Genomic DNA, 26,509 nt, shown 5'->3' with positions numbered 1-26,509 from the left:
GCCAGTCTTCAAAGTGAGATGAGCTTCCCAGTTCCTGAAATTCTCTTCGGCTCGAATGATAAATTGAGCCAGAGAATTCCCCGTTCCCCTCCTCTCCTGCCCATCCTAGTTTAAAGTGCCCTTCTGAGGGGCAGCAGTGCAGTTGCAACGCGAGGCAGCCCAGAGGGGAGAGGATTCTTGCAGGTCATCCCTTCGTCTTCCTTCCATCCATTCCTGCCTCCCAGTGTATCCTGGGAACTGTAGTTTTCAAGACACCTTACTTTTAATGATCAGTCATTCTCAGTGCTACAGTTCTCAGCGTGGACTCAGTGAGGGAGCAAGCAAAATGGGACAACGGCAGCAAGATTGCTCTCTTCTTTGCCACTGCCATCATATCACTCTCCTGCAGCATGGGTGAAGGAAAGGAGGAAAAGGGATTGCGGGGGGGGGGGGGGGGGCACCTAGCACCCTGTAGCACTTCTAGTGACATCATTGGGTGCACCATGGTGTTCCAAGCTCTTGAACAGCTCAGATTGCAGCTCAGATAAAACAAGCTATTTTGATTGATTTTATCCTCAAATGACTCTGTTTGTTTGAGCTAGAATCTGACCTGTGAAGGAGTTCATCCATCTCTGGTTCATTGGAGTCTAATGCAAGTATCATGTTGCATATATTGCTTGTCCAGCAGCAGTATTCACAGTACAGTTTGTATTCTGAGTTTGAACAATAGCTTGATGCCTCTGGGACCCACAGTGTGAAGGCCATTGGGCGTTTTTTGAATGCAGTGGAGCAAGCCACCCCATAGACTGAAATGGGCGTGCGGCTGTTATTTCAGAACAATTTCGAGTTGAGCTTTGCCTTGCTATCCTTCTGAACTGTGGTTTGTGGTGTTTCTTTCCCCCAAAGTTGTATGTATATGTGTGTGAGAGAGTTGCCATGGAAGCAACTGTGGCTGTAGATTTAGCCTCCTAAACTTATCTCTGGTTTGAGATTTGAGGCCCTTTTGCATCATGTTCCATGGGAAATGCTCATCTTTGGCAGACTCACCAAAAAATTGCTGAATGAATAGTTTCCATATGCTTGTAATAAAGACTGGTGAACTTCTAAGAGCCATACTGCGTATTTACAGTTGAGAGAGGCAATTGTGTAGGAATTCTATATCCAGAAAGCAGCCTTTGCCCTGCTAAACTGCCTTGACAGATTTCAAGAGGAAACAGATTATTTGCCCATGTGCTTTAGCGAAATAATTTTGTTACAAGGAGACAGAAATACACTGGCATTTAAAAAGAGGGGTGTGAGAAAATATGAGAAACTTCAGAATTCCCGTGCAGCATACTGTTTGGCCGCATTTCCCCCCCCCATTTGGCCACATGATGGGAAATGCTTTGAAGGACATTTCCTTTGGCCACTGCTCCTCTATACAAACCCTACTTCATGGCATAATCTTCCACGGATTAGAGGCTACTTACGGCAAGTGCATGATGCCTTAGTGCAGTGATGGTGAACCTTTTAGAGACCGAGTGCCCAAACTGCAACCCAAAACCCACTTATTTATCGCAAAGTGCCAACGTGGCAATTTAACCTGAATACTGAAGTTTTAGTTTAGAAAAAACAACTCATAGTGAAATTAACAAACTGAAAGAACATTTGCTCTGGATAGCATATGCTTAGGAAACCAACAAAATAGTAACATCTCAGAATGGGAGAATGATGGTGATGGGAGAATGAAGGCAATAAATGGACGCTTTTCATTGCTCTGTTACTTGCAGGTCTGGGTTAAACTGAGAACATGCCTTCCCCAGAGGTGTTCCTGTCCATCTAATTTACCTTTGAACATGTAACATACATTATAAACAACATTCTAGTTTGCCATTAGAAACAAAGAATACATTAAAATATAGTGTGTTTAATAGGAGCTGGTGGTTAGGGTGTCCAAATCAGATCTGGGAGGTCCTGATTCATATGCCCATTCTGCCTTGGCAGCTTGCTGGGAAACCTTGGACCAGTAATATACTCTGAGTTAACCCGCCTCATAGGTTTGTTGTGAGGATAAAAGAGAAGTGGAGAGTGTGTCAAACCACTTCAGTGTCCTTTGTGGGGAGGAAGGCAGGGGATACATGATGTTAGTTAATAAATTAAGTTGATGAAAAGAGTCCACTGATTTACATGGCTAAATCTGAGTCCAGCAGCACCACAGAGAACAAGATTTCTGAGAGTCAAAGCTCCTTTCATCTAATTGAGGGAGCTCTAATGCTGGAAAGCTTGTGCCCCCTCCCCCAAATCTTGTTGTTCTCTAAGGTGCTCCTGGACTCGAATCTAGTTGTTCCACTATGGACCCGCACGGCTACCCTTGGAAACTTCAGGGATAGTCTGAATTGTATTAACTAGAAAGTCTGATGTGAGAAAGAAGGGTCACTTTGGTGTAGAAGTTAAGTGCGTGGACTCTTATTTGGGAGTACCAGGTTTGATTCCCCACTCCTCCACTTGCAGCTGCTGGAATGGCCTTGGGTCAGCCATAGCTATCCCAGAGCTGTCATTGAAAGGACAGTTTCTGGGAGAGCTTCTCTCATCCCCACCTACCTCACAGGGTGTCTGTTGTGGGGAGAGGAAGATAAAGGAGATTGTGAGCTGCTCTGAGACCCTGAGATTCAGAGTGAAGAGCAGGATATAAATCCAATATCTTCTTTCTTTAAACTAAAACTGCAATCCTGTGCATGTGTAGACAGTAGTTGGCACAGTGCTCACTGTAGATTATTTCCGAGTAACCATGGAGAGCAAGCCCAATGAGGAAAGGCTAAGGGACTTGGGGATATTCAGTCTGGAGAAGAGGAGGTTGTGGGGGGGAGACATGATTGCTTTTTTGAAGTATTAGAAGGGCTGCCACTTAGAGGAGGGCAGGGAGCTGTTCCTTCTGGCAGCAGAGGAGAGGACTGGCATAGGAAAAACTTTTTAACAGTAAGAGTTGTTCAGCAGTGCCCCTCACTGGCAGTCTTTAAGCAGCGGCTGGACAATCACATGTCAGGAATGCTCTGGAAAACCAGAACAGCAGCGCAACAGTTCAAAAACAGCTTATCAACAGTTTGCCTTATGGTCCCTGTAGCTTGAAAGAGCTCTGCTTAGATACTGCTGTCAGAAGCATCGTATTTGAAAGCAAGGAAGCCTGCAGTTCCTCCCTTTCCACTCCTAAACCAGAGGTGATCCCGGCCGTAGTTTCTGCCAGATTAGTGGGATCCAACAAGGGTGAAAGGTAGTAGTTCCAGTGGGGTTGACCTGCTCCAAACAGTTGACAAAATAGGCAAAGTTAAGAACTTAAGAAAACCCATGCTAGATCACACCAATAGTCCATCTAGTCTGCTGTCCTTTCTCACACAGTGGCCAACCAGTTCCTCTGAATGGCCAATGACAGGCTATAGAGACTGAGGCCTTCCCCTGATGTTGCTGCTTGGCTTTGAGATTTAGAGCATTAGTGCCTCTGAATGTGGAGGGTTCCCTGCAGTCACCATGGCTAAGAGCCATTGATAGACTTATCCTCCATGAATCTAATTCCCCTTTAAAAATTGTTTATTCTTGTGACCATCACTACATCCTCTGGCAGCAATTTCTACATTTTCATCACAGTCTGTGTAAAGTAGTATTCCTTTTGTCCGTCATGAACCTACTGCCCACCAGCTTCATTGGATGTCATCAAGTTCTAGTAATTTAGGACAGGGAGAAACATTTCTCTTTGTCAACTCTCGCTCTCTGCCCTATGCATCATCTTATAAACCTCTATCATGTTCCCCTTTAGTAATGAACTGAAAATTCCCAGACTCTTCAGATTTTCCTCTTAAGGAAGGTGCTCCAACCACCTAATCATCTTGATTGCTCTCCTCTGCACTTATTCCAGTTCTGCAATGTCCTTTTTTAAGATACAGTGACTGGAAAAGGTGGTGGTGGGGGAACTTTCCCAGCAGCTGTCTCCAGGTTCTTTCTGTCATGTTATATATGAAGCTGCCTTATACTGAATCAGACCCTAGTATTGTGTCTACTCGGACTGGCAGGACTTAAATGTTTTATTATATATTTTACTGTTTAATATTCTATATTTGTTAGTTAAAGTTTTTAACTGTTGTTAGCCACGCTAAGCCCGTCGGGAGAGGGCGGGATATAAATCAGACAGACAGACAGACAGATATAGCTAGTTGGCTGCCAGGGAAGTCATGTTTCTCTGAATTTGTCTATCTGTCTTTGTGTGTGTGAGAGAGGGTGTTACTTTATGTGTATGTATTTTGAAACAAGGAGTAACATGGTTAAAAATTTTCTTGGTTAAGTGATACTTTGTGTGCTGTGTGGCTTAACCTTACATATAACTATTAACCTCCCTGTCAGATCACAGCCAACATTGATCCAGTGGGTCGTATTCAGATGCGCACTAGAAGAACACTGCGGGGACACTTGGCTAAAATTTATGCAATGCACTGGGGGACTGATTCCAGGTGAGTTTGGGTTTGTTGTTTTTTGTTTAGTGCCAGAACCACCAGTGTCTGCTTTTACTTTCTGCCCTTCTTGCAAAGGGCTCAGGGCAGCTTTCGTGCTTCCTGTTCTGTCTTTCCTATAACCCCCTGGGCAGATTGAGAAGTGAAGCTGGGATGGGGGGTGGGGGGAGTGAAACGAAAACACATGGGCAGCATTCTTTGTACTCTGGTATGTGTTCAGAATAAACCATCATCAAATGGTTTTGCTGATGTCTTTCCCTGGCTTATTCATTTATTATTTATATCTCTCTTCCCCCCCCCCCCCCCCCCCCCCCAGCAGCACTTTACAGAATAGCATAAACAAGAGGCTTGTCCTTGCCTCAAGTAGTTTACAATCCAGATTTAGACAGGGAGGAACAGGAGAGGCCAGAGAGAAGGTTTTGAGGTTCTGCTGTCTTTGCTGTAAAATGGAAGGGAAATAATTTCCATTTTTGTGCAAGGACCATGGCAGTGACTTCATAGGAAGTGTCATAATCCAAGCTCCTATTCTAGAGGCGGGGGGAGATTTAGCAATCGGTGTTCTCTCCCTCTTTTCTCCTGTGCTGGCAGCACAGCTAAAATGCAGCTTCAGAGATGCACTGCTGCCATTTTCTCCTTGCTTGAAAAAGACAGAGGCAGATGTGGCAACAGAAGAATTCTAAAGTTAGACCAGGGCCTTGTGGCTGCTCTTAAATAATTTTCTAAATTCCTGACAGTTTAACTATTCCTAGATCCAGGGTTGGTATTGGCTACTGCAATATAATCCTATTTCCTCATAAGATTTTTTAAAAAATTATAAATGTTTTTTCCCTACAGTATAATCCAACCATTTGCATTTAGCTTTCCTCCCCAACCTCTGGGTTTTCTCTTCTTCATTTCAATTTGTGAATTTTGTCTGCTGCTGATGGAATCAGCAGAAATTACTGGAGGGAGTTCTTTTTTAATCTAATAAAAAAACAATCTGATTAATCCACTTGAGCTTGTTTACACAAGTTAAATAAATCTGTGCTGCAGTTAAGCATCTTAACAGAATCCTAGGTCTCTATATCCTTAAGACAAGAATAGAACAGGTCTGGGTATACAAGCGTGTCAGAAGTGTATTAGACTCCCAGCAGAATTCTATGTATTACATGCTGCAGCCATCACACCAAGAACCTTTTTATTCATTTATTTTTATTAAGAAAGAATTTTTGCATTACAGATACAAAAGAGAAGAAACATAATCCAAAAACTAAAAAAGAAAATCTGCAAACAGGAAAATATTATTATGAACCTAGAACCACATGACCTAACATTGTGACTCAATATGAGCACATCTTATAAAATATCAATAGTATAGATGAATCAAAAGAAGGAAAATCGCACCTTACAACATAAGCTACACACTCTATATTCATTATTTCTAGGCAAAATTTTATTTTCACTCAGATAATCTTCGATAAGATTCCACACTTCCTCAAACGACTTCTTCTCTAAACGGAGGACTGACAACAAAAAAATGGATTTTGGACTAGAAAGTTTCTAGCAGTCCAACAATAGAAAAGTGGCAAGGGAAAATATGGGAAATCTGTTTAATGGACAAAATAGACTAAGGACCTTTTTGAACCACTGACTAGGCGTAGCTCTTGAAGTCTGAGGTCCTTCCCTCAGCTATGAGTTCCGTGGGCAGTTTCAGCGGTGTGCATCCAACCGTCCATTACCAGAAGTTTTCTCATGCTCCTTTCCCAGAGTTGTAGTATCTTTGTGGCGGAATAGATGGCCTGGCCCAGTGGACTGTAGAGAGGAGAGTCAAGGGGATTGAAATGACACCTTGTCCTTCCGTGCTCCAGCTGGGAATGATCTTTCCAGGGGTTGGGAGGGTCTGCAGGAACAGAGAAAAACTCAGGATAATTCTGTGTTCTGTGCATGGAATGGCAGGATATGTGCCACTCTCACGGTCTTCCCATTTGTAGAACAAGAATTCCCAACTACATAATGTAAAGATGACACCACAAAACGAAGGCAAGAGAGCTTTTTCCCATATGAAAAAATGCTATACAAATGATGTAAAGTAATAGATACCAAAAAATTTATTTTATTTTAATTAAGAACATAAGAGAAGCCATGTTGGATCAGGCCAACGGCCCATCCAGTCCAACACTCTGTGTCACACAGTGGCCAAAAATTTTATATACACACATACACTGTGGCTAATAGCCATTGATGGACCTCTGCTCCATAATTGATTTTTATTCCACCCTATCCTGTGAACAGGCTCAGGGAGTACAAAGAAAGACACAAAGCTAAAGTCTCTGACTGAAACCAGTTATTTATCTTCATGTCCATCTGATGCGCCTTTTCTTCACCTCATAATCTCTTGGGTTTTTTTCCCTCCTTCCTCCAGGCTTCTCGTTAGTGCATCACAGGATGGCAAGCTTATCATTTGGGACAGCTACACCACAAACAAGGTACGCGCAATTAGCTTGCTTCTGCTCCTTAATTACAGTTGGACTTAAAACAGGAAAAATAAACCAAAAGGCAGAAACCTTTGCAAAGAGGACCATGGGAAGGGCAGGCATCAGATGAGCCAAGGAATAGCTCAGTCTTAGCTGCTTTGGGAGACGAGGTGATAGAAGGGAAACCAAAACAGTTATTTCCCCCTCCTTGGAAACGAATGCTGGGTGAGAAGGAAAGCGTGGTCACTCAAGCTGAAACCTCTTTGGTGAAAAAGGAACAAAGAGGGGGAGCACCTTCTCATCTTACCTGCAGTTGCACGTCACCTGCACTTGGTTATAAAAGGTGTTATTAACATAGAGGGCTGTTTTATATTGTGTGAAACTGCTAGTGAACACTAGAAGAAGACAACTGTAGATTTATACCCCGCCTTCTCTCTGAATCAGAGCGGCTTACAATCTCCTTTATCTTCCTCCCCCACAACAGACGCTCTGTGAGGTGGGTGGGACTGAGAGGGCTCTCACAGCAGCTGCCCTTTCAAGCACAACCTCTGCCTTAGCTATGGCTGACCCAAGGCCATGCTAGCAGGTACAAGTGGAGGAGTGGGGAATCAAACCCGGTTCTCCCAGATAAGAGTCCACGCACTTAACCCCTACACCAAACTGGCTCTCCCTAGTGCGATCAATCTTGGGTAGAGAGAGACTGTAGTGACTTTTGAGATCTTTCCCCCAGTCTCCTGAAAGGAGAAGGACATGTTTTAAGGATTTGGCCATCATGCTGAAGCCTTCAAAGAATTATTACCAGAGTGGGGGGATTTGTATGGTAGATTCTGCAAATGGCTTGACAGGCCCATTGGGCAGGTGTTTGCTGTTGCATCTCACAAAGTCATCCCCTCACTTTTGTGTGCTCTTAATTGAGCTCTGTTCCAGTATGCATTGTCATTCACTTGACAACGTATATACACAATGGTACCCTTACACTTAGCGCTTGTTTGTCCAGAACCGGCCAACTTGCACTGCTTTTTGTTCTCACAGTCACTCACTGATTCAGATTTGAATCCCTGCTTCCACCCTAAAAGTGGGAATAAAATCATCCTGATTATGAGTGTCTAAAGAGTGCTTAGTCCAGGGCATTTTTTGAGCAGGAATGCAGTTCCAGCTGGCTTGGTGTCAGGGGGTGTGGCCTAATATGCAAATGAGTTCCTGCTGGGCTTTTTGTACAGCCCCCCCCCCCCCCGTGCAATCAATCTGTTTTAAACTTGATCCAATTTCACTGAGTAGAAGAGGGGCTAACTGTTATGTGTAACCCCACCCCCCTCCGCCATGGCGCCTTTATTTTTATGGCTGGTGCAATGTACATACTTCTGGCCAGCTTTGTGAAAGCGAAGTGGTTTTTTCCCACTCCCCCAGTGCCTCTCCTCCAGAGCAAGCAAGCACAAGTTTAGGTGCCCCGATGGGGGTCAGGCATTTGAAGCTGGCAAAACCCCCTCTACCAAAGGAAGTCCCCAACAGACTGGAAATTCCCTGCCCCTGATCTAATCAGAGACCATTATTTCTGTTTCTCCTTTTGCGCATGCATGCTCCTTCCCCATTTTGTGTGTTTTGTCAGTGGAGAGCATTCATCAAATCCAGGAAATTGGACGACAACTCTGCAATAACCAAAATGTAGATTTAGATTAGTATTTTCATAAGTCACTGAATAGATTACACGTACAAAGTAGAGTCTAAAAATATCTCCCAAGCAGCACTGCTGTAGCTAAGCAGTTGTGCAGGGTGCACGATGACGGCCCTAAAAAGAGGGGAGGGGGGAAGTGCTTGTAGAAACATGTTCTTTTGTAGTGATGCAATACAAGCAACCATTTTGAGACACTTTTGTTGGATGCCCTGTAGATGTTCTTAGCTGATTATAAATAGCTGTCTTTTTAAACAGTGGAGCATAGAATCTATTGCAGCCCCACGTTTGGCAGCTGACAGATGAAACCCAGCACATGCTGCTTCCTCTAATCCCCAATCAAAATGACATAAAAGAACTCAAGAGTGTTACTTCATAGCAGTTTTCTGGGCATGCAACAAATGCAGCACCTCCAGCTTGCATGCAACAAATGCAGCATCTCCAGCTTGAGCAAGTATGGGCATGGAGCAACAGGAAGCTGAGAATGAGAAGAGAAGGAATAATGGGGCATGAGGGAAAAGCAGAAATTCTAAGGCCAGGATCCAGGGAACCACAAAGTTCTTCCTTGAGCACTCACGGAGACTTTGGTGGACTTCTGTTGGTTAAACAGCAGCACATGCAAACTCCCTGTGCCCCTTAGAAAGTTACTGTGATTTTAGAAAAGGGCACAGCAATATAGGAAAGAGGAAGAAGTTCTTCTAGGTGGGCCCGAAACTCTGGACATACCTCTGGGTTCCACCCTAGGTTATTGATATAGAAGTGAGGTCTGAACTGGGGTGTTTTGTTTTTTTTCTGATTTGCACCTCAGTCAGTTACAGATAGGGGTGTGGATTTGGTTTATCTGAACCAGCCCACACCCCCGAATATATTTTCCAGTTATTTTTTTCAATCAGATATTAGCCATGGTATTTATCCGGCTATCCAACACCGCTATGATCCCTTTTTGGAGTTCAGCTGTAGTTTGCAAAAGGCATTTGAAAGGATCACATTCCTTTTAAATGCCCTTTCCCCCCTCCATTGGAAACAATGGAGGATAAGGGCACTTTCTTCTGGTGCCCACAGAATTGGACCCCCTGAAACTTGAAAAAACATCCCACAGAACCCCAGGTACCCCTGGATTTATTTTCCACACTACCCAATGGGGACTATGGACTATAATGACGTCCGTAGTGTATAATGGAGCTTAAAAAAAATGTGGCAACCCCCAAGATTTACTGAATTTGATACCTGAATTGGAATTCAGGAATATCAGAAAATACCAATTTTGGGGGGCGGGTTTCAGTATATCCAAGCCTGAAAAATACTGGGGGGTTTTTTGGGAGGGGCGGAGGGGGTTGCACACCCCTAGTTACAGGTGCCACAGTAACTGTTACCTTTGGTCGCATGTAACAAAAACAGGAGTGGGAAGAGCTATGGTGTGGCTTGAAGGCTTGGAAGGCTCATCCCTGCTCTAAATAAAGGCTTAAAGATCTATGATCAACAAACTCTGTACGCAGCTGGAGCTGGAGCCGTCCCAACTGCCTGGGCTTCTAAAAATTTCATGTTAACATCTAGAAACGGAAACATTTCCCCTGAGCTGCGTAACTGATTCTGGCTCCAAAAATATGGCAACAGCTCGAAATTTTGAAATGTTTTTTTAAAGAGCTGCTTTTGTCACCATAACAATAACAAGGGCTTTCAATTCACTCCACAAAGATATTTAGAAGTTTGTCAGCTGCACCTAGCTAGTTCCTGGCGGTTGTGAGAGCGCCTCCTTCTCTTTGTTCTGTTTGCATACTGTATGATCACTAAGGCGTTGAAGTTAGATGCTTTCTGCAACATAGATCCAGGGGAGTTAGCCTTCCCTGTTTGTCTGTTGCTGCAAAGAAGTAAAGAGTCCAGTAGCACCCTTAAGACTAACACATTATGTTGTAGCATAAGCTTTCAAGAAACACAGCTCTCTTCGTCAGATGCATGGAGGGTATGTAGAAACTGGCCAGAGATACATAGGTGGTAAGGGGAGGGGGGAGTGGATGCAGGCTGCGAATGCCATGTAAATGCAAAGCGGTCATAAAAGTAATGAAAAGGGTTGAGTGTTTCTGTGACATGCGTGGCTTTGTGATTGGATCATTCAGCCTTCTTGGCTTGTACCACCCCCCCTTTCACTAGAGCACTGAAAGAAGAGATGAATTACATTGGAGATATAAATGAGAGGAAAAGCTACATTACCTAACCCTGAGATGCAAAAAGAACTTTAGAAATGAGTCATCATTAAGGCCAAGGGCTGGCCCCAAGCGATTTGACATCTGAAGTGGAGTGTCCAGATGGCGCCCTTGCTAATTATCATGGGGCAAGTTGTGTTCTTCCAGCTCCTGTTCAGTTTCACCAGATCTCTTGCTGGAAAACGTCCTGCATGGACTGTGCCCAGTGGCTTAAATCTGCCTTGCCACATGGGCTGCCTCCTTACTCTTTCCTAGAACCGGCTGCCTTGGGCGGCCACTTCACCTTGCCCTTGTGGTTTGGCCACCTGGACTCAGGATCCTGACAAAATGCCTGGCTGAGCGTGTGTACTTCTTCCTAGGTTCATGCCATTCCCCTGCGGTCATCCTGGGTCATGACCTGTGCATATGCTCCATCTGGAAACTACGTGGCCTGTGGTGGTCTTGACAATATCTGCTCCATCTACAACCTGAAAACACGTGAGGGCAACGTACGTGTCAGCCGTGAGCTGGCCGGCCATACAGGTAAGTGTCCATTTCCAGTCACCCTCAAGGTGTTCTCCCTCCAGCTTCAAAAGCAAAACAGAAACCAAGTAATTCTCAGGCAAGCAGTGACTTTCTCTGTGATTTCTCTTGGAATATTGGCTTGCACCGTCATAATTGTGATTTCTTAGTTTTTATCAGCAAATGAAGGAATCTCTTTTTCCTTCATTTATGTTCTGTTTTTCTTTAGGTAGGTCCCTGAAGCAGTTTAATAAGACAAAATCAATGCATAACTGACATGAACATATGTAAGAGCACTAACATTGCAGGCCAACATACACATGAATACACTTGTACAGCACTTCTGTACCTTTTGAGTCCTTAGTTGGACTTCTGCTTTATGGGAGGGGCTGTGGCTCAGCGGTAGAACATCTGCTTGGCACACGGAAAGTCCCAGGTTCAGTCCCTGGCACCTTCAGTTAGAAGGATTGGGTAGTAAGTGATGTGAAAGAGCTCAGCCTGAGACCCTGGAGAGCTACGGCCAGTCTGAGTGGACAATACTGACCTTGATGGACCAGTGGTCTGATTCAGTAGAAGGCAGGTTTCATGCTTTTATTTGCTTGTAGCCTGCTGCTCAGTAACCCTTTTGTAGTCTTGTGTTACATGGAGGCAACCTCCAGATGTGGGATCCTGTGCAGCTGTTAGCATAGGATTGCCACTCTGAGGAGCTCATGAAGAGAAAAGCTGCATTTGCAGCTTTCGTGTGTCATTTCTGATGGGAGCTTGCAGACAGCCATTTGCCCGGCTGGTCAGAAGTTTGCTCGAGTTAAGGGGATGCTTTTGTAAAGAAGAAAGGGAGCTGGTTCTCTCAGGTAGCTGTGGATCCAAGTGAGTTGTGTAGGGATGTGTGGGACGGTGGCAAGGCTGGTAGTGCATTTGGACAGACTCAAGTCTGTAATGCTGGTGGACTAGCTCTGCATCCATCCATTAAGTATAGCAGTGATGGCCACTTGCCCCGCTGTTGGTTGTCATTGGTTTCCTTCAGGCTTTGCATGGGGGTGCATGACTGCAGAGGCACACTTTAAAGCATCAGCAGTTCCTGAGGTAGGGCAGTCACCAATGCCCAGGACTCCCGGTGGGGCCCACTACTGCTGGCCCCCATCCAAATGCCTCCCCTGCCACCTCTCTGTACCTGTGCTGGCTGCTGTCCAAAGCCATTAAGGAAGGGCATGGGGGGGTCGTGCAGTGGCAGCACTATCAGTGGCCATAGCACTCCCAGCCGCAAACACTGCCCAGAGCTGTTGGGGAAAAGAGGTGCAGGTGATGCAGGCAACTGAGCAAGGGTGCCAGAAGGGCTTGCAAGCAATGTTCCCTTTAAGCTGCAGAGTCTTGTGAGCAAAAATCCTGCTTTGTGAGCTACTGATATTGAAGTTGTGAGCTACTGCATAAATTGTTATGCTCTGGGATCAATTTTCCTGAGCTGAGACTAAAATGTGTGAGCTGGAGGCTAAAAATCTGTGAGCTAGCTCATGCTAACTCAGCTTAGAGGGAACACTGCTTGCAAGTGGGAGAAGGATGCATGAGCCAGTGAGGGGTGGGGGGGGCGTGCAGGTGTGGGAGGGTGAAAGGAGGGCACAAGGAGGCCACTGGGCTCCCAAAACCTGGAACCAATGCTGGTTGTACTCCATTCTTAAGGGCAGTATAGAGTCACTTCATGCTAGTTCATACACAGTGGATCCATCTACCACAACTGCCCCAAAAACAATGCAGGGGCTTTTCAGCTGTTGTTTTGCTCCATAACCTGGCTTAATTTCATAGGATTGCTTTGAGCATGCTGCTTGAATGAATCATTTCAGCCAGTCAGTCTGTCACAGCGAGTGTGTTATGTGCCGTACTGCAGATGCAAGGGGCTGTTGCACTCTGCCTGCCTGCAGATCTTGAACTTTTGCCAAACTCACAATATTTATTGTTCTCTCCAGCACCTCATTTCCCCTCTTTGGTATTAAAGGTGTGCGGGGATGGCACAGAAGTGTAGCAGTCAAAACTTGTTTTTTTCAGCAGTAGTATGTAAATCGCAAGCGTTAATAGCTTTACTCCGTCTTTGCAATCACTCCATAAATCTTTCTCCTTCATTTCCCCAAACCTGACAGAGTCCCTTGAATGAGATCTCACATTGCCAAGTGCAACACTGCATGAGCTGAAAATAATTTTGCACTGTAAACAACATTTCAGGAACTGAGGCATTTTCTTTCTTCACTGTCCTTCGCCTTGGTCCTGTTCGCTCGTAACTTTGAATCTTGATTTACGCCCTCGTGATGCTTTTAAATAAACCTGCAAGCTAAATTTCACTCTAGTCAGCATTCTTAAAGCTCTGATAGAAATGAGTTGGGCTCTGGCTCACCTTTATGCAGATGGAGCAGTCATGACTAGTTCTCAAGGTATATATTTGCCAACCGATACAGTTATATTGCTTATATGCCGATTTCACTGCCACAGCTTCTCTCAAAGAATTTTGGGAACTGTGGTTTGGTTAAGATGGCTGTGAACATACTAGAAATCTGTAGACCCTGTCAATGGCATGTGATTCCCTGGGGAGAGGAAGTGACCATGAAATGACTTCCATGTTTTGTAGCATCGAGATGCTTTCAGAACGCAGGTAGATGCCTGTGTGCTGGAGCTGCTTGGTGATGGTGGTGTCTTGCTAACAACCAGCTTCCTGCTTTTTTGGCCTTCTGTCTGGCTCTAGCTCCATCTCTGTCCACTTTCCACAATCGACAGGACCATCAGGCCTCGTTCCACCGTACCTGGAGTCTCCTTCAGCTTCCCTTCCCAAGGAATGCCTTGTTTGAGACTCTCTCATTTTGTATTATGTTTTGGATCAGGAGTCAGTTTTTGGCTGTAAAGCAGGGGTGGAGAATACACTGAGGCGCAGCCATTTATTATGTTTAGTATATCTTTGTGTTGGGGTGTTGGGGGGTGTTGGGGTGGGCTCCCTCTGGGAATCCTACCCCCTCAGGGAAAGTGCATGCGCAATACATAGCCTCTCCTCTCCCGGTGTAGTGAACGCCGCGTGGTCACTGTCTGGCTATGCCTGGCAGATGGTCACTGCAATGGCCTCTCCTGCATTACTGCATCCGTAGCAACACCTTCTCGCTGGTCCCCCCCGTTTTCACAGAGTTTGCTACGTCATGGTGCGACCGAAGTGTCCGGCGGTATAACCGGATGGGCAGGCTGGGCCCACCAACCTCGTCAGCCTAAGAGAAGGAAAACTCTAACATCAAACCCGGGCAGATAGAGCTCGTTAATGTAACACCTACCACCTGGAGGACTCACTGCCGGCGTCCCGGCTTACTGGGCCATGGCAGATGACCCCCAGGTGAAAGGGTGGAGCCAGTACCGCGCACACTGCGCTTCACCTAAAAAATTCCTCTGCGCAGGCCTGAAGGGCATATCCACACACACAACCCACAACACATCAAGTCCTGCAGCGATAGGCAAGGGGCGAAACGGCAGGTGGAAGGTGCCACTGGAAGCCGCAGTCCCGATCCTGCATGTAGGCGGTTCAGGATATTGGTCGCCTGATGCTAACCCGGAGACGAAAGCATCTTTCGGCAGCACCCTGAACGACCAAGCAGCCTTATCTAGGGACAGCACTGCTTGCTCCACACGGAGAGGGGCCTAGAAAAGGTGGCCTAAACAAAGCTCGTCTCCCCCACCCCAGTTGGCTAGCCGCGGTCAACGGGCATCCTTACTTGCGGTCGAAAAATAACAACAAAGAAAAGGCATGCACCTGCCTCACAAAGTGTGCAAAGACTAAAGCTTGCGTGTTGGAACATCAGAACCATGCTTGACACAGTAGGCAGTGGTCGCCCTGAACGACGCTCTGCTCTAGTTGCCCATGAACTTCTCAGGTTGAATATCGACATAGCAGCTCTCAGTGAGGTCCGTTTCCCTGAGGAAGGTAGTCTTCAAGAACACGGTGCTGGCTATACCCTCTACTGGTCGGGTAAGTCAAAGGCTGAGAGCCGCCTTTCTGGCGTTGGCTTCATGGTCAGGAACTCCATTGCCTCCAAACTCGAAAACCTTCCAACAGGTCACTCAGATCGCATCATGTCCATGCGCCTCCCACTTCAAAACAAGCAGCATGCAACACTCTTCAGTGTGTATGCCCCAACCCTTCAAGCAGATCCTGCAGAAAAGAACAAGTTCTATGCTGATCTACGCAACCTCGTACGGAAGACCCCTACAGAGGACAAGGTGATCATCCTTGGCGACTTCAATGCCAGAGTAGGTAAAGACTCGGAAGCCTGGAAAGGCGTACTTGGCAAACACGGCATTGGCAACTGCAATGACAACGGGCGCCTCCTGCTAGAATTCTGCATGGAGCACCAGCTCACCATCACCAACACTATCTTCCAGCAGAAGAACAGTCTGAAGACAACCTGGATGCACCCACGGTCCAAGCATTGGCACCTTATCGACTACATTCTGGTGCGCCAGAGAGACCTTCGAGATGTCTTACACACCCGAGTAATGCCCAGCGCAGAATGTCATACGGATCATCGTCTTGTACGCTGCAATCTCCGTCTTCACTTTAAACCCACACCCAGGAGAGGAGGTATCCCTCGGAGGAAGTTTCAGGTTGGCAGCCTCCAGTCAGCCGAAGTTAAAGCTGCCTTCCAGGCAAAACTCCAGTCAAGAATTGAGGACCTCAGTTGCCCCACAGACCCTTCTCCAGAAGCACTCTGGGAACACCTAAAAACTACCGTCCTGCAGATCTCTGAAGAAGTCCTCGGGTTCTCCACAAGGAAGAACAAGGACTGGTTTGATGAGAACAATCAAGAGATCCAAGAATTACTGGCAAAAAAGAGATCTGCCTACCAAACACATCTTGCTCAGCCCTCCTGTCCTGGGAAAAAAGCAACCTTTCGCGCTGCATGTAGCAACCTCCAGCGCAAGCTTCGAGACATTCAGAACGAGTGGTGGACCAAGCTTGCAGAGAGAACCCAGCTGTGTGCAGACACTGGTGATTTAAGAGGGTTCTACGAAGCCCTGAAGGCAGTATATGGTCCATCATATCAGGCTCAGAGTCCCTTGCATAGTGCAGACGGCCAAGTGCTCCTCACAGACAAGGCATCCATATTGAACCGGTGGTCGGAGTATTTTCAGGTTCTCTTCAGTGCCAACCGCGTAGTTCAAGATTCAGCAATCCACCTCACCCCACTTCAACCAGTGAAAACAGAGTTGGATGAGATCCCCACCCTAGAAGAGACTGTTAAAGCCATCAAGCAACTGAAAAGTGGCAAGGCAGCAGGAGTTGATGGAATTCCACCAGAGATCTGGAAGCATGGGGGCACAGTACTACATAGCTCACTTCACAAAGTACTTGTCACCTGCTGGGAACAAGGCAAATTACCACAGGACTTTCGCGATGCAATCATCATCACCCTATACAAGAACAAAGGGGAAAAGTCAGACTGCTCCAACTACCGGGGGATAACCCTGCTCTCCATCGCAGGCAAAATCCTTGCCAGAATACTCCTGAACAGACTGGTGCCCACCATTGCAGAAGAACTCCTCCCAGAGAGCCAGTGCGGCTTCAGAGCTAACAGGAGCACCACCGACATGGTATTTGTTCTCAGGCAGCTCCAAGAGAAATGCAGGGAACAGAACAAGGCTCTGTATGTGACTTTTGTCGACCTTACCAAAGCTTTCGATACCGTTAGCAGGAAAGGCCTGTGGCAAATCTTGGAACGTTTAGGATGTCCCCCAAGGTTCCTCAGCATGATCATCCAGCTACACGAAGACCAGCGAGGCCAAGTCAGACACTGCAACGACCTCTCGGAGCCCTTCCCAATAGGCACAGGTGTAAAGCAAGGCTGCGTTCTCGCGCCAACTCTCTTTACGATCTTCTTTAGCATGATGCTTCAAAGAGCCGCAGAAGATCTAGATGAGGACGATGGTGTCTACATCCGCTATCGCACCGATGGCAGCCTGTTCAACCTGAGGCGACTAAAGGCACACTCCAAGACAATGGAAAAACTCATCCGAGAGCTACTGTTTGCTGATGATGCTGCACTCATCTCCCACTCGGTATCAGCTCTGCAGCATATGACGTCCTGCTTTGCAGAGGCTGCCAAGCTATTCGGCCTAGAAGTTAGTCTGAAGAAGACAGAAGTTCTCCACCAGCCTGCACCCCAGGAAGATTATCACCCTCCCTGCATCACTGTGGGTGAATCAGTTCTGAAGACAGTCCAGCAGTTCAGCTACCTGGGGTGCATCATCTCCTCAGATGCCAAGATCGACAAGGAGATTGACAACAGGCTGGCAAAGGCAAACCGTGCATTTGGCCGACTGCACAAAAGAGTGTGGAGCAACAAGCATCTGAAAAAAGGCACAAAGATCAATGTTTACAAAGCGGTTGTGATGACAACCCTCATCTATGGCTCCGAATCGTGGGTTTTATACCGTCATCACCTACGACTCCTTGAGCGCTTTCATCAGCGCTGCCTTCGCACCATCCTCAACATCCACTGGAGTGACTTTGTGACCAACACTGAAGTCCTCAAGCGGGCAGAGGTTACCAGCATCGAGGCACTGCTGTTGAAGACGCAGCTGCGCTGGGCAGGGCATATTTCTAGGATGGAAAACCACCGCCTTCCCAAGATTGCCCTGTATGGCGAACTCTCCACCGGCCATCGAAATAGAGGGGCACCAAAGAAGAGGTACAAGGACTCCTTGAAGAAATCCCTTAGCACCTGTCACATCAACCATCACCAGTGGTCTGACCTAGCCTCAGATCGCAAAGCATGGAGGCACACCATCCACCAGGCTGTCTCTTCCTTTGAGAACGCACGCATAGCTGGTCTTGAGGACAAAAGGAGATTGAGGAAGAATCGCACTGCTACAGGACCAACCCTAAATCAGACTTTTCCCTGCAGCCGCTGTGGCCGGACCTGCCTGTCCCACATTGGTCTTGTCAGCCACCAGCGAGCCTGCAGCAAACGTGGACTATTGCACCCTTCTTAAATCTTCGTTCGCGAAGCCAAGCCGAGATATCTTTGTGCTCCTGCAGACAGTCTCTGACATTCAGCAGTGCCCCTGCAGCTTTTCCATTTGCTCCTGGATTTAGTAGCAGTACGTCAGATGAGCAGCAGGAAAGAATTGGCTCGGAAGGCGTCCCATCTTGCAAGGTTGCAACCCCCAGAGCTGTGTCGCATCTTCCACGCTTGCCTTTTGTTTCTGCAAAAAGAACAAAATCTCGAGGTGCAGCCAAGCGCAGAGGCCTCTTCCTCCAGAGGTTGCCAGCTTGGCTCCGGAAAAACCTTTAGCGGTTCTTAAGAGGAAACCTCAGGCGGGCTCTGTGTCTTGCTGGCTTTCCGCCTCGGCAAGGCTTTACTGATACAGACTAAAGGGAACCCTCTGGAAACGGCTCGCAGAGGGGAACTCAGGTTACTCAGCAATGGATAGTTATTTATAATCCAGCAAAGCTAGAGCTCCCAGTCTAATGAAATGAAGAGCAAGCGTATTAAACCGTATTTGAAACACGGTGCAGTTTTTTGATATTTTTTTGGGGGGGGGGGGTGCGGAAATGTGAATTTACAGGAGCTTTGAGTACTCAGGTACTGGTGCAGAGTTGGAACTGATTCTTGATGGCTGTAGTAAGTAAGCCATCAGTAAGTAGTAGGTGGCAAATGTAGTAAGTATAGGTGGCAAATGTGAGCACCTATACAAGTTTTTCTTTGTGAAGTTGAAGAGGGACAGAAAATGATAGCCTTTTGGGGGGGCAGTGATGAGAGCTGCATGCATTGACAGCATTCTGACCAAGGATGCAAGCTTTGCAAGGGTGTCCTCTGTCTCCCCCCCCCATACCCAGTGTCTGATATTGTGGGTGATAAGAGATACAAAAGGCAGATGAAATGACTGACGGGTTTAACAAAAAGGCCTTGTTTTTCTCTGAAAACATCCTTGCTTGATCAGGCAACATGGACCCATGTTTTCCTGAGCAGCTTAAGGACATAGGAAAAGCTGGCAGCCCTGTGCTGCTAATATGGCAAGCTGCAGTTTACCACCTCTGCCCTACTCAAAGTGGGCTCTGAGCTGTTTGCATACTTGAGATGTCCTTTCTGTTTGTGGTGGATAGAAGAAGATTGGATTTATATCCTGCCCTCCGCTCCAAAGAGTCTCAGAGTGGCTCACAATCTTCTTTACCTTCCTCCCCCACAACAGACACCCTGTGAGGTAGATGAAGATACTGGATTTATATCCCGCCCTCCACTCCGAAGAGTCTCAGAGCGGCTCACAATCTCCTTTCCCTTCCTCCCCCACAGCAGACACCCTGTGAGGTGGGTGGGGCTGGAGAGGGCTCTCACAGCAGCTGCCCTTTCAAGGACAACCTCTGCCAGAGCTATGGCTGACCCAAGGCCATGCCAGCAGGTGCAAGTGGAGGAGTGGGGAATCAAACCCGGTTCTCCCAGATAAGAGTCTGAACACTTAACCACTACACCAAACTGGCTCTCCGTTTACGCTCAGTTCAAAGTTGGGGCAGGGGAGAAAAGTGGCTAGTCATGCTAGCTGTGGCCAGGTGATGTGACCTTTGGCCCCTCGTTGCCCTTTCAGCTTGTGGATTATTTACAGCAATTACGATGCTTGTTTCAGAGTATTAATCACTTTACTGAAATGTGTTGAGATGGTTCGGATCGATTTACCCAAAGAAAAGGCAGCAGTTAATAACCATAGTTCTTGGGTATGAGCAGAATGGGAATTTGGAGAAGTTTTTGAGACATGTTTGTTTTTCTTTTTTCTGTCTTCCCGTTGCAGGCTACTTGTCATGTTGCCGTTTTGTGGACGATAATCAGATTGTTACCAGCTCCGGAGATACCACTTGGTAAGGGCCAGGCCAATAGCATTTCGATAGTGATGGGCTTGTGTTCATATTCTGGTGCAAAACCTTCCTCTAATGCTAGAGGCAGTGTAATGCTAGGGGCATTGCTTACAATGTGGCAAAGCGTTCCTTGGTGCCTGTGGCCGGAGTTCCCTGTCGCAAGTCCTCGCTAAGCTGAAGTCAGATCTACAAGCTCTGCAGAATGAAGCGAGAATTGGAATGGTGAGAGTCTTCGAAAGTGATCGAGTAGATTGATATCTAGGGTTGACAAACCCCCAGTGGAGGTGGGGGTTCCCCGTCACCAGGCCCTGATGCCGGTCAGGTGGCCAGCGGGGGGGAACTTACCCCAAAAAGGAGGCCCAGCCAGTGTACAGTAACGTGCCTACATCACTGCCCACATGATCCATAGAGTGCCCTTAGAGCTTTCCCCAAATACCAGAGCATTGTCTGTTGCTGCTGCATGATGATGTCACTTCCAGGTCATGTGAGCAGTGTCGCTGCACGTCGGCTGGGCCTGCTTCCTGTATTACTCCCCCCAATCCTCCGCTGGTTGCCAGGAAAGACCTGGCAACCCTGTTGATGCCTCTGACTGCAGGATGGGAGATCTCGTTTTTGATTTCTCTTCCATGGTTTTGTTGTTGTTTTTTAAACAACTCCTTATAAATGGAAGCTAGCACAAGAGAGAGGGTAAAGTGGTCTAACTGCTGTATTCCCGGATTGTGCCGGTTTTCTCCCTGCAGGGGAATTATACATGGAAAAGCATTTTTAAAATATCCCCCCACCACACACAACAACCCGTAGCCTGGAGTGATGCAGTTGATTCTGCTACCACAGTCTGCTGCATGAATAGGCCAGGCCTTAGAGGGAAACAGATAAACGGAAGCCTTCCAAGGATACCGCAGCCCTGATTTCAGTTTTCAGTAGAGGACAAATCCCCACTTCTTCTCCCCACCCCCCACCCACCCACAGTAAGCCAACAAAAGCTTAATGTGGGCCTGAACTGGCACAGCAGCTGAGAGACACAAAATGTCTCCGGTTCATATCTTGCCCCTCCCATGACCTCACAGGGTGCCTAAGGAAACCAGTTCCTTTCAACCTTCCCATCTGTAACAATCACCTACTATAAAGGGCTGTTACAAAAGTTGCCATAAAACTGAGCGTGGAAATCCTTGAGCTGTAAAAATAAAATAAACTTCATAATTCCGGAATGTTCTACACATTTTGAAACTTCAGATAAATAAGTGCTGAGAAGAGCTGTTGTCAAGGTCTACAGTCCTCCTAACAGGGAAAGAGGAGAGGACCGGACAATTGGTTGGTCTCTATGGAACCTCCACCGCATCTTGGGCTGTATTAGCTTAGTTTATATTATTCACTGCATTTGCTTTTTTGCCCACCCTTCCTTCCAAGGGGGCCTCAGGCAGTGTGCGTTAATTCCCCCACCCACTCACACACACACACACACATAACTGTGTCCTTGAAGGCAGCCCATCTGGCAGACCAGCCTAAAAGTTACTGACGGGCCCAGGACTGTCCTGCAGAGCTCAATGGCTGAGTTGGGATTTATTTGAACCTGCAGCTCCCTGGTCTTTATCTAACAATCTGCACACTGCCCCGCACTGTTTCTCCGCCCGTATTCTCCGCCCATAATAAATTCTGTGGCAGGATCATAAAAAATTCTGCCATCTGCACAATTAAAAAAAACAAAAAAACCCCATGCACAATGCCTCCTTAAGCACAAAAGTGAGGTGTTCTGTTTTTTAGTAGCCGCTTGAAGAGGACGACTACCTAAGTCAACCAGCAGCCAAACCACCAGAAATCTGATTCAGCCACTCTGCTGGCTTTGGAGGAATCAACAGATCAAAACAGTGACTAACCAAAAATACCACCCAAATAGTATAACAATAAATCTTATATATTTAGACTTCCACACCTGTTTATAACCACAACTTCAATCTGCAACTTCAGAATTTCAATTCATAAACACATGTAAGAACCAAATAAAGTCCATCCATACTCCAGACTTGAAAGACAGAAAGTGCTTGTCGTGCTGACATGTCCATTCTTCCTATGGGTACGGAACTTCTCGTGCCTCCTCCTACAGAGATGCCAGCCTCAGTAATCCTCCATTTCAAAGAGCCTTTATCAAGGAGGGGGCTTTGGAGAAATGCCAAATGTTGCCTGGCATACTTCTTTTGAAGATGCCACTGGAACTATGGAGGTGAGGAACTCAGCTTGGGGTTCTTTGGAAGGTGAATTCTGTGCCCCCCACACTTCTTGTGCTTGCGTGGAATGGTGGCGTGAGCACGACCTTGCTCCCTGCGCCGTTGTCAGAAGAGCTTGGTAGATGAGCAGGGTACAGAGTGGCATCTCGGAGCTGCTTTGATCAGTGTCGACCTTTGACCTGCTGTGCTGCGATCGGGAGAAGTTGGCCTTGCAGCTGTGCCTCATCTCCGCTAGTCTGATCTTCTCCCCCCGTTTGGAAATGTGGCGTTGCACGGCTTTGATGGTGGGAGGAGCCAGGCACTGCCCTCTGCTGCTAGGAGGGATTTCATCCAGGGCCTTTTTTTGTAGCAGGAACTCCTTTGCATATTAGGCCTCGCCCCTCTTGTGTAGCCAACCCTCCAAGAGCTTACAGGGCTCTTCTTACAGGGCCTACTATAAGCTGGAGGACTGGCTACATCGGGTGTGTGGCCTAATATGCAAAGGAGTTCCTGCTACAAAAAAAGGCCTGGAGACATCATTCCACACTTAAGGAGCTAGCTAGATAGAGAGGAGGGTTCTGACTTCAACTTCTCCCTGACATGCTAATTTTCTGTGTGGAAGAATAATTTTTGTTCTGTTTTGTTTGTGTGTGCTAATTATTCTAATTTGGGGACAGTCTTCTAAGGCTTGTGGTGTTCTTTCGCTTCCTCTGCCCAGTGCCCTGTGGGACATAGAAACTGGCCAACAAACCACCACATTTACTGGTCACACCGGAGATGTCATGAGCCTGTCCCTCGCTCCCGATTCCAAGTGTTTCGTTTCCGGTGCCTGCGATGCCTCCGCAAAGCTGTGGGATGTCCGAGAAGGGATGTGCCGGCAGACCTTCACTGGCCACGAGTCGGACATCAATGCCATATGTGTACGTAAGCACTTGTGTGTGTGGGGGAGGGGGTGGGATTTCAGAGGTTCTTGCATGTCTGTTCATGGCAGACAAGTGTCCATTGTTAAGAACTTCTTGAGGGGAGAGGGGAGAGCAGATATCTTTCCAGCTCTCAAAGAAGCCTCTTTATGAGCTTAAGGAACTTTGCACTTGTTACATTGCACATGCTTGCTTCCTTTCTTCCCTCAAGTTCTTCCCCAATGGCAACGCGTTTGCCACTGGCTCCGACGATGCCACCTGCCGGCTCTTTGATCTCCGTGCTGACCAGGAGCTTATGGTTTATTCCCATGACAACATCATCTGTGGCATCACCTCCGTAGCGTTCTCCAAGAGCGGGCGTCTCCTCCTAGCTGGCTACGATGACTTTAACTGCAACGTGTGGGATACGCTCAAAGCTGACAGAGCAGGTGAGTAGTGAGTTTCTTGAACACTTGGGGGCGACAGGAAACTAGATCGCGGTCCAGCATTCTGGAGGAAGGAGGGCCAAATGAGCAGAGGGTGAAGGGGATCAAGACCATGGAAGAGACTGGATGGGCAGGGAGGGTAGACCTGCACCTGAGTTTACACAGAAAGATCACACGGTGCAGTTCTGATGCCACAGGGGAGAGGGATTGGATCCATGCAACATCCTTATTTATTTAGGTGCACCCAGGGCTTTTTTTGTAGCAGGAATTCCTTTGCATATTAGGCCACACAACCCTGATACAGCCAGTCCTGGAGCTTACAGTAGGCCCTGTACTAACAGCCCTGTAAGCTCTTCGAGGGTTGGCTATATCAGGAGTGTGTTGTCTTGACAAAGGAGTTCCTGCTACAAAAAAACCCCCCCTGGGGTGCACCTATTTATGATTGATGACAGTCCGGAGGTTTTGGAGTTGTTAAAAGTGCTTGATAAAATAGATACTGCAAAACGGGCTGAAGTTATACCAGATGGACATCTTAATTACCCCACATTTGTCTGTGTGATCTGATCACTAATTGCTGCTCAGATTTTTAAAAGCCATGCTTTTGAGGGTTTGTATGCGAGGGCTTCATTTGTTCAGGTAGATGCTTTTTTGATATTCAGGAGGTAAGTGATGGGAAACAGCAGGGAAAAGAGTAGCTTTTACCCAAGGTGAGAGTTTTATTTTGGACCTGTGGAGGTCTCTGCAGAGAATTTCTGGTAGACCAGATACCCCCGTCTTCCTAACTTTGTTTTCTTCCTCGCGTACACAAGGACTTATTTATTTCCCTTAAATTTGTATGCCGCCAGCTCCACATACGGACTTCCTTCTCAGGAAATCAAATTTGCACGCAGAATAGGGATAGTTGTATGTTAAGCAGTTGGTGTTTATTTTGACTCATTCTTCTTGTTTGGTCTCAAACTAGATCGCAATCCCTATGTGTTTGCATGTGTGTGGGTATGCGGGGTACATGCAGCTAAGCATGTGGACATGTTCCATATTATGTGCTGCACGAGGAACCCACACTGGGTTGATATTACCCTGTTAGTATTTCTTCAGGATGATTCAGGCGCCGAGTTGGCAGTTGTGCTGCGCGGCACTGCTTAAAAAGGTTTAGCATTCCTCTGAGCATTGACACCTTTTTTTTAAAAAAAAAATGGTAACCGTAACTGTCAAGTAGTAATGATTTGTTGCTGCTGATTTTATAATCCTAAATACGCCACTCAGCAAAATTTTCCTCCTCTGAATAGCAATTATAGATGCTTACCCGTAAAAGATACAAATACGTATCAAAGCTTTGCCCCTTGTATACTTAATTTGACACACGGCAAGAATTTACCATCGTGAGGGGAAAACCAAAAGGGGGTTCCGCAATCATAGAATCCATGAATCCTAGAACCGAGAGGATCATACTTGCCTCGTTTGGTATTTATGACCTTTTTTCTGCTACAATGACAAGGGATGCGAAGTTGAGCAGCAGAGTTTATTAATTCCCAAAGGCACAGGAAGAATTCGGTCAACCAGTAACTCTTGTTCGTGCAAGTGCCAGTCTAGTCATAGCTGATTTATGGCGATGCCTTAGTGTTTTCAGGCAAGAGACTAACAGCAGGTTTGCCATTCCTTGCCTCTGTTTAGAGACCCAGGACTTCTTTAGTGGTATCCGATCCAAATACTAACCAGGGCTAACTCTGCTTAGCTTCTGAGATACGATGAGATCAGGCTAGCCAGGCCCATCCGGGGAGGGAGGTGGGAATGTACGGTTTTAAAAAAATCAATGCCAAGCAATGTTCCCTCTAAGCTGCAGAGTCTTGTGAGCAAAACTTCTACTTTGTGAGCTCCTGGCATTAAAGTTGTGAGCTCCTGCATCAATTAGTGTGCTCTGGGGTCATCCTTCCTGAGCTAAGATAAAAATGTGTGAGCTGGAGGCTAAAAACCTGTGAGCCATCTCACGCTAACTCAGCTTAGAGGGAACACTGGTGCCAAGTGCAAAGTGACCCTGGACTTCCTTGGTCTCCCATCCAAGCACTACGAGGACCAACCCTGTTTAGCTTCTGAAATACAATGAGATAAGGCTAGCAAAAAACATAAGTGAGCAACAAATACAAGTTTACATGTACAATAACCACTAGACCAAATGTGTTTCAGCCCTGAGGGGCTTCTTCAGTGGTCTAAATAATAACAACACACTAAAAATATAAAATCTGTTCCAGGCAAGGCAGCTAGTGTATGAATCAATGGAATAGTGTAGCTCCAAATAATAAAAGGTTTTTTTTTCCTGGAAATTTTGATTTTATTAGTTGAGTAAAGCTGGGAAGCATACAAAAAAGGAATTAAAACCGTACACAAACATCAACAAAATATAACATGAGGACCAAAAACAAAAAGAAGAGAAAGGGGGAACGTAAAAGGCCTGATTTTCTCTACAACGAATACACTTTTGATGACAAAATTTTCCTTGCTCGTATATAAATAGTTCCAAATTTTGCTGTCAGTCAGTCAGCCTGCACATATGGAGAAGCCCACGCCCATCAGAGATGACAACTCGTACAAAAGGATCGTCTCTGATGGGTGTGGACTACTGCATATGTGGTTATTGTATTATTTTTCTTTGTTGCTGCAAAGCAGCATCTCAGTGGCTATGATGACATACCACTAGCTCTGTTTTTATCTACATTCTGTGAAAGTTGTTTTTGATTTGTAGCTACTCTGCATTTTTGCAGTCAACGGATACATTTTGCTTTAGCTGTTCAGCCTTCTAGGTCCCTGATCTTATTAAGCAGTCAAGG

General features: G+C 46.5%; 1 protein-coding gene across 2 annotated transcripts in view; it reads left to right on the top strand.

Annotated features, from left to right (window-relative positions):
* GNB1 (G protein subunit beta 1) overlaps positions 1-26,509 on the top strand; it is a 98,981-nt gene that overhangs the window by 66,474 nt on the left and 5,998 nt on the right. For both annotated transcript variants that reach the window (XM_060259716.1, XM_060259717.1), the window contains exons 5-10: positions 4,348-4,454; positions 6,856-6,919; positions 11,137-11,299; positions 20,078-20,144; positions 23,061-23,262; positions 23,474-23,690. In XM_060259716.1, coding sequence (XP_060115699.1) covers positions 4,348-4,454; positions 6,856-6,919; positions 11,137-11,299; positions 20,078-20,144; positions 23,061-23,262; positions 23,474-23,690 — 820 coding nt within the window. The remainder of the gene's footprint in view (positions 1-4,347; positions 4,455-6,855; positions 6,920-11,136; positions 11,300-20,077; positions 20,145-23,060; positions 23,263-23,473; positions 23,691-26,509) is intronic.

The sequence above is a fragment of the Heteronotia binoei genome, chromosome 18, assembly GCF_032191835.1.
Source record: "Heteronotia binoei isolate CCM8104 ecotype False Entrance Well chromosome 18, APGP_CSIRO_Hbin_v1, whole genome shotgun sequence".
NCBI classification, from domain to species: Eukaryota; Metazoa; Chordata; class Lepidosauria; order Squamata; family Gekkonidae; genus Heteronotia; species Heteronotia binoei.
This window is presented reverse-complemented; position numbering and strand designations above follow the sequence as displayed.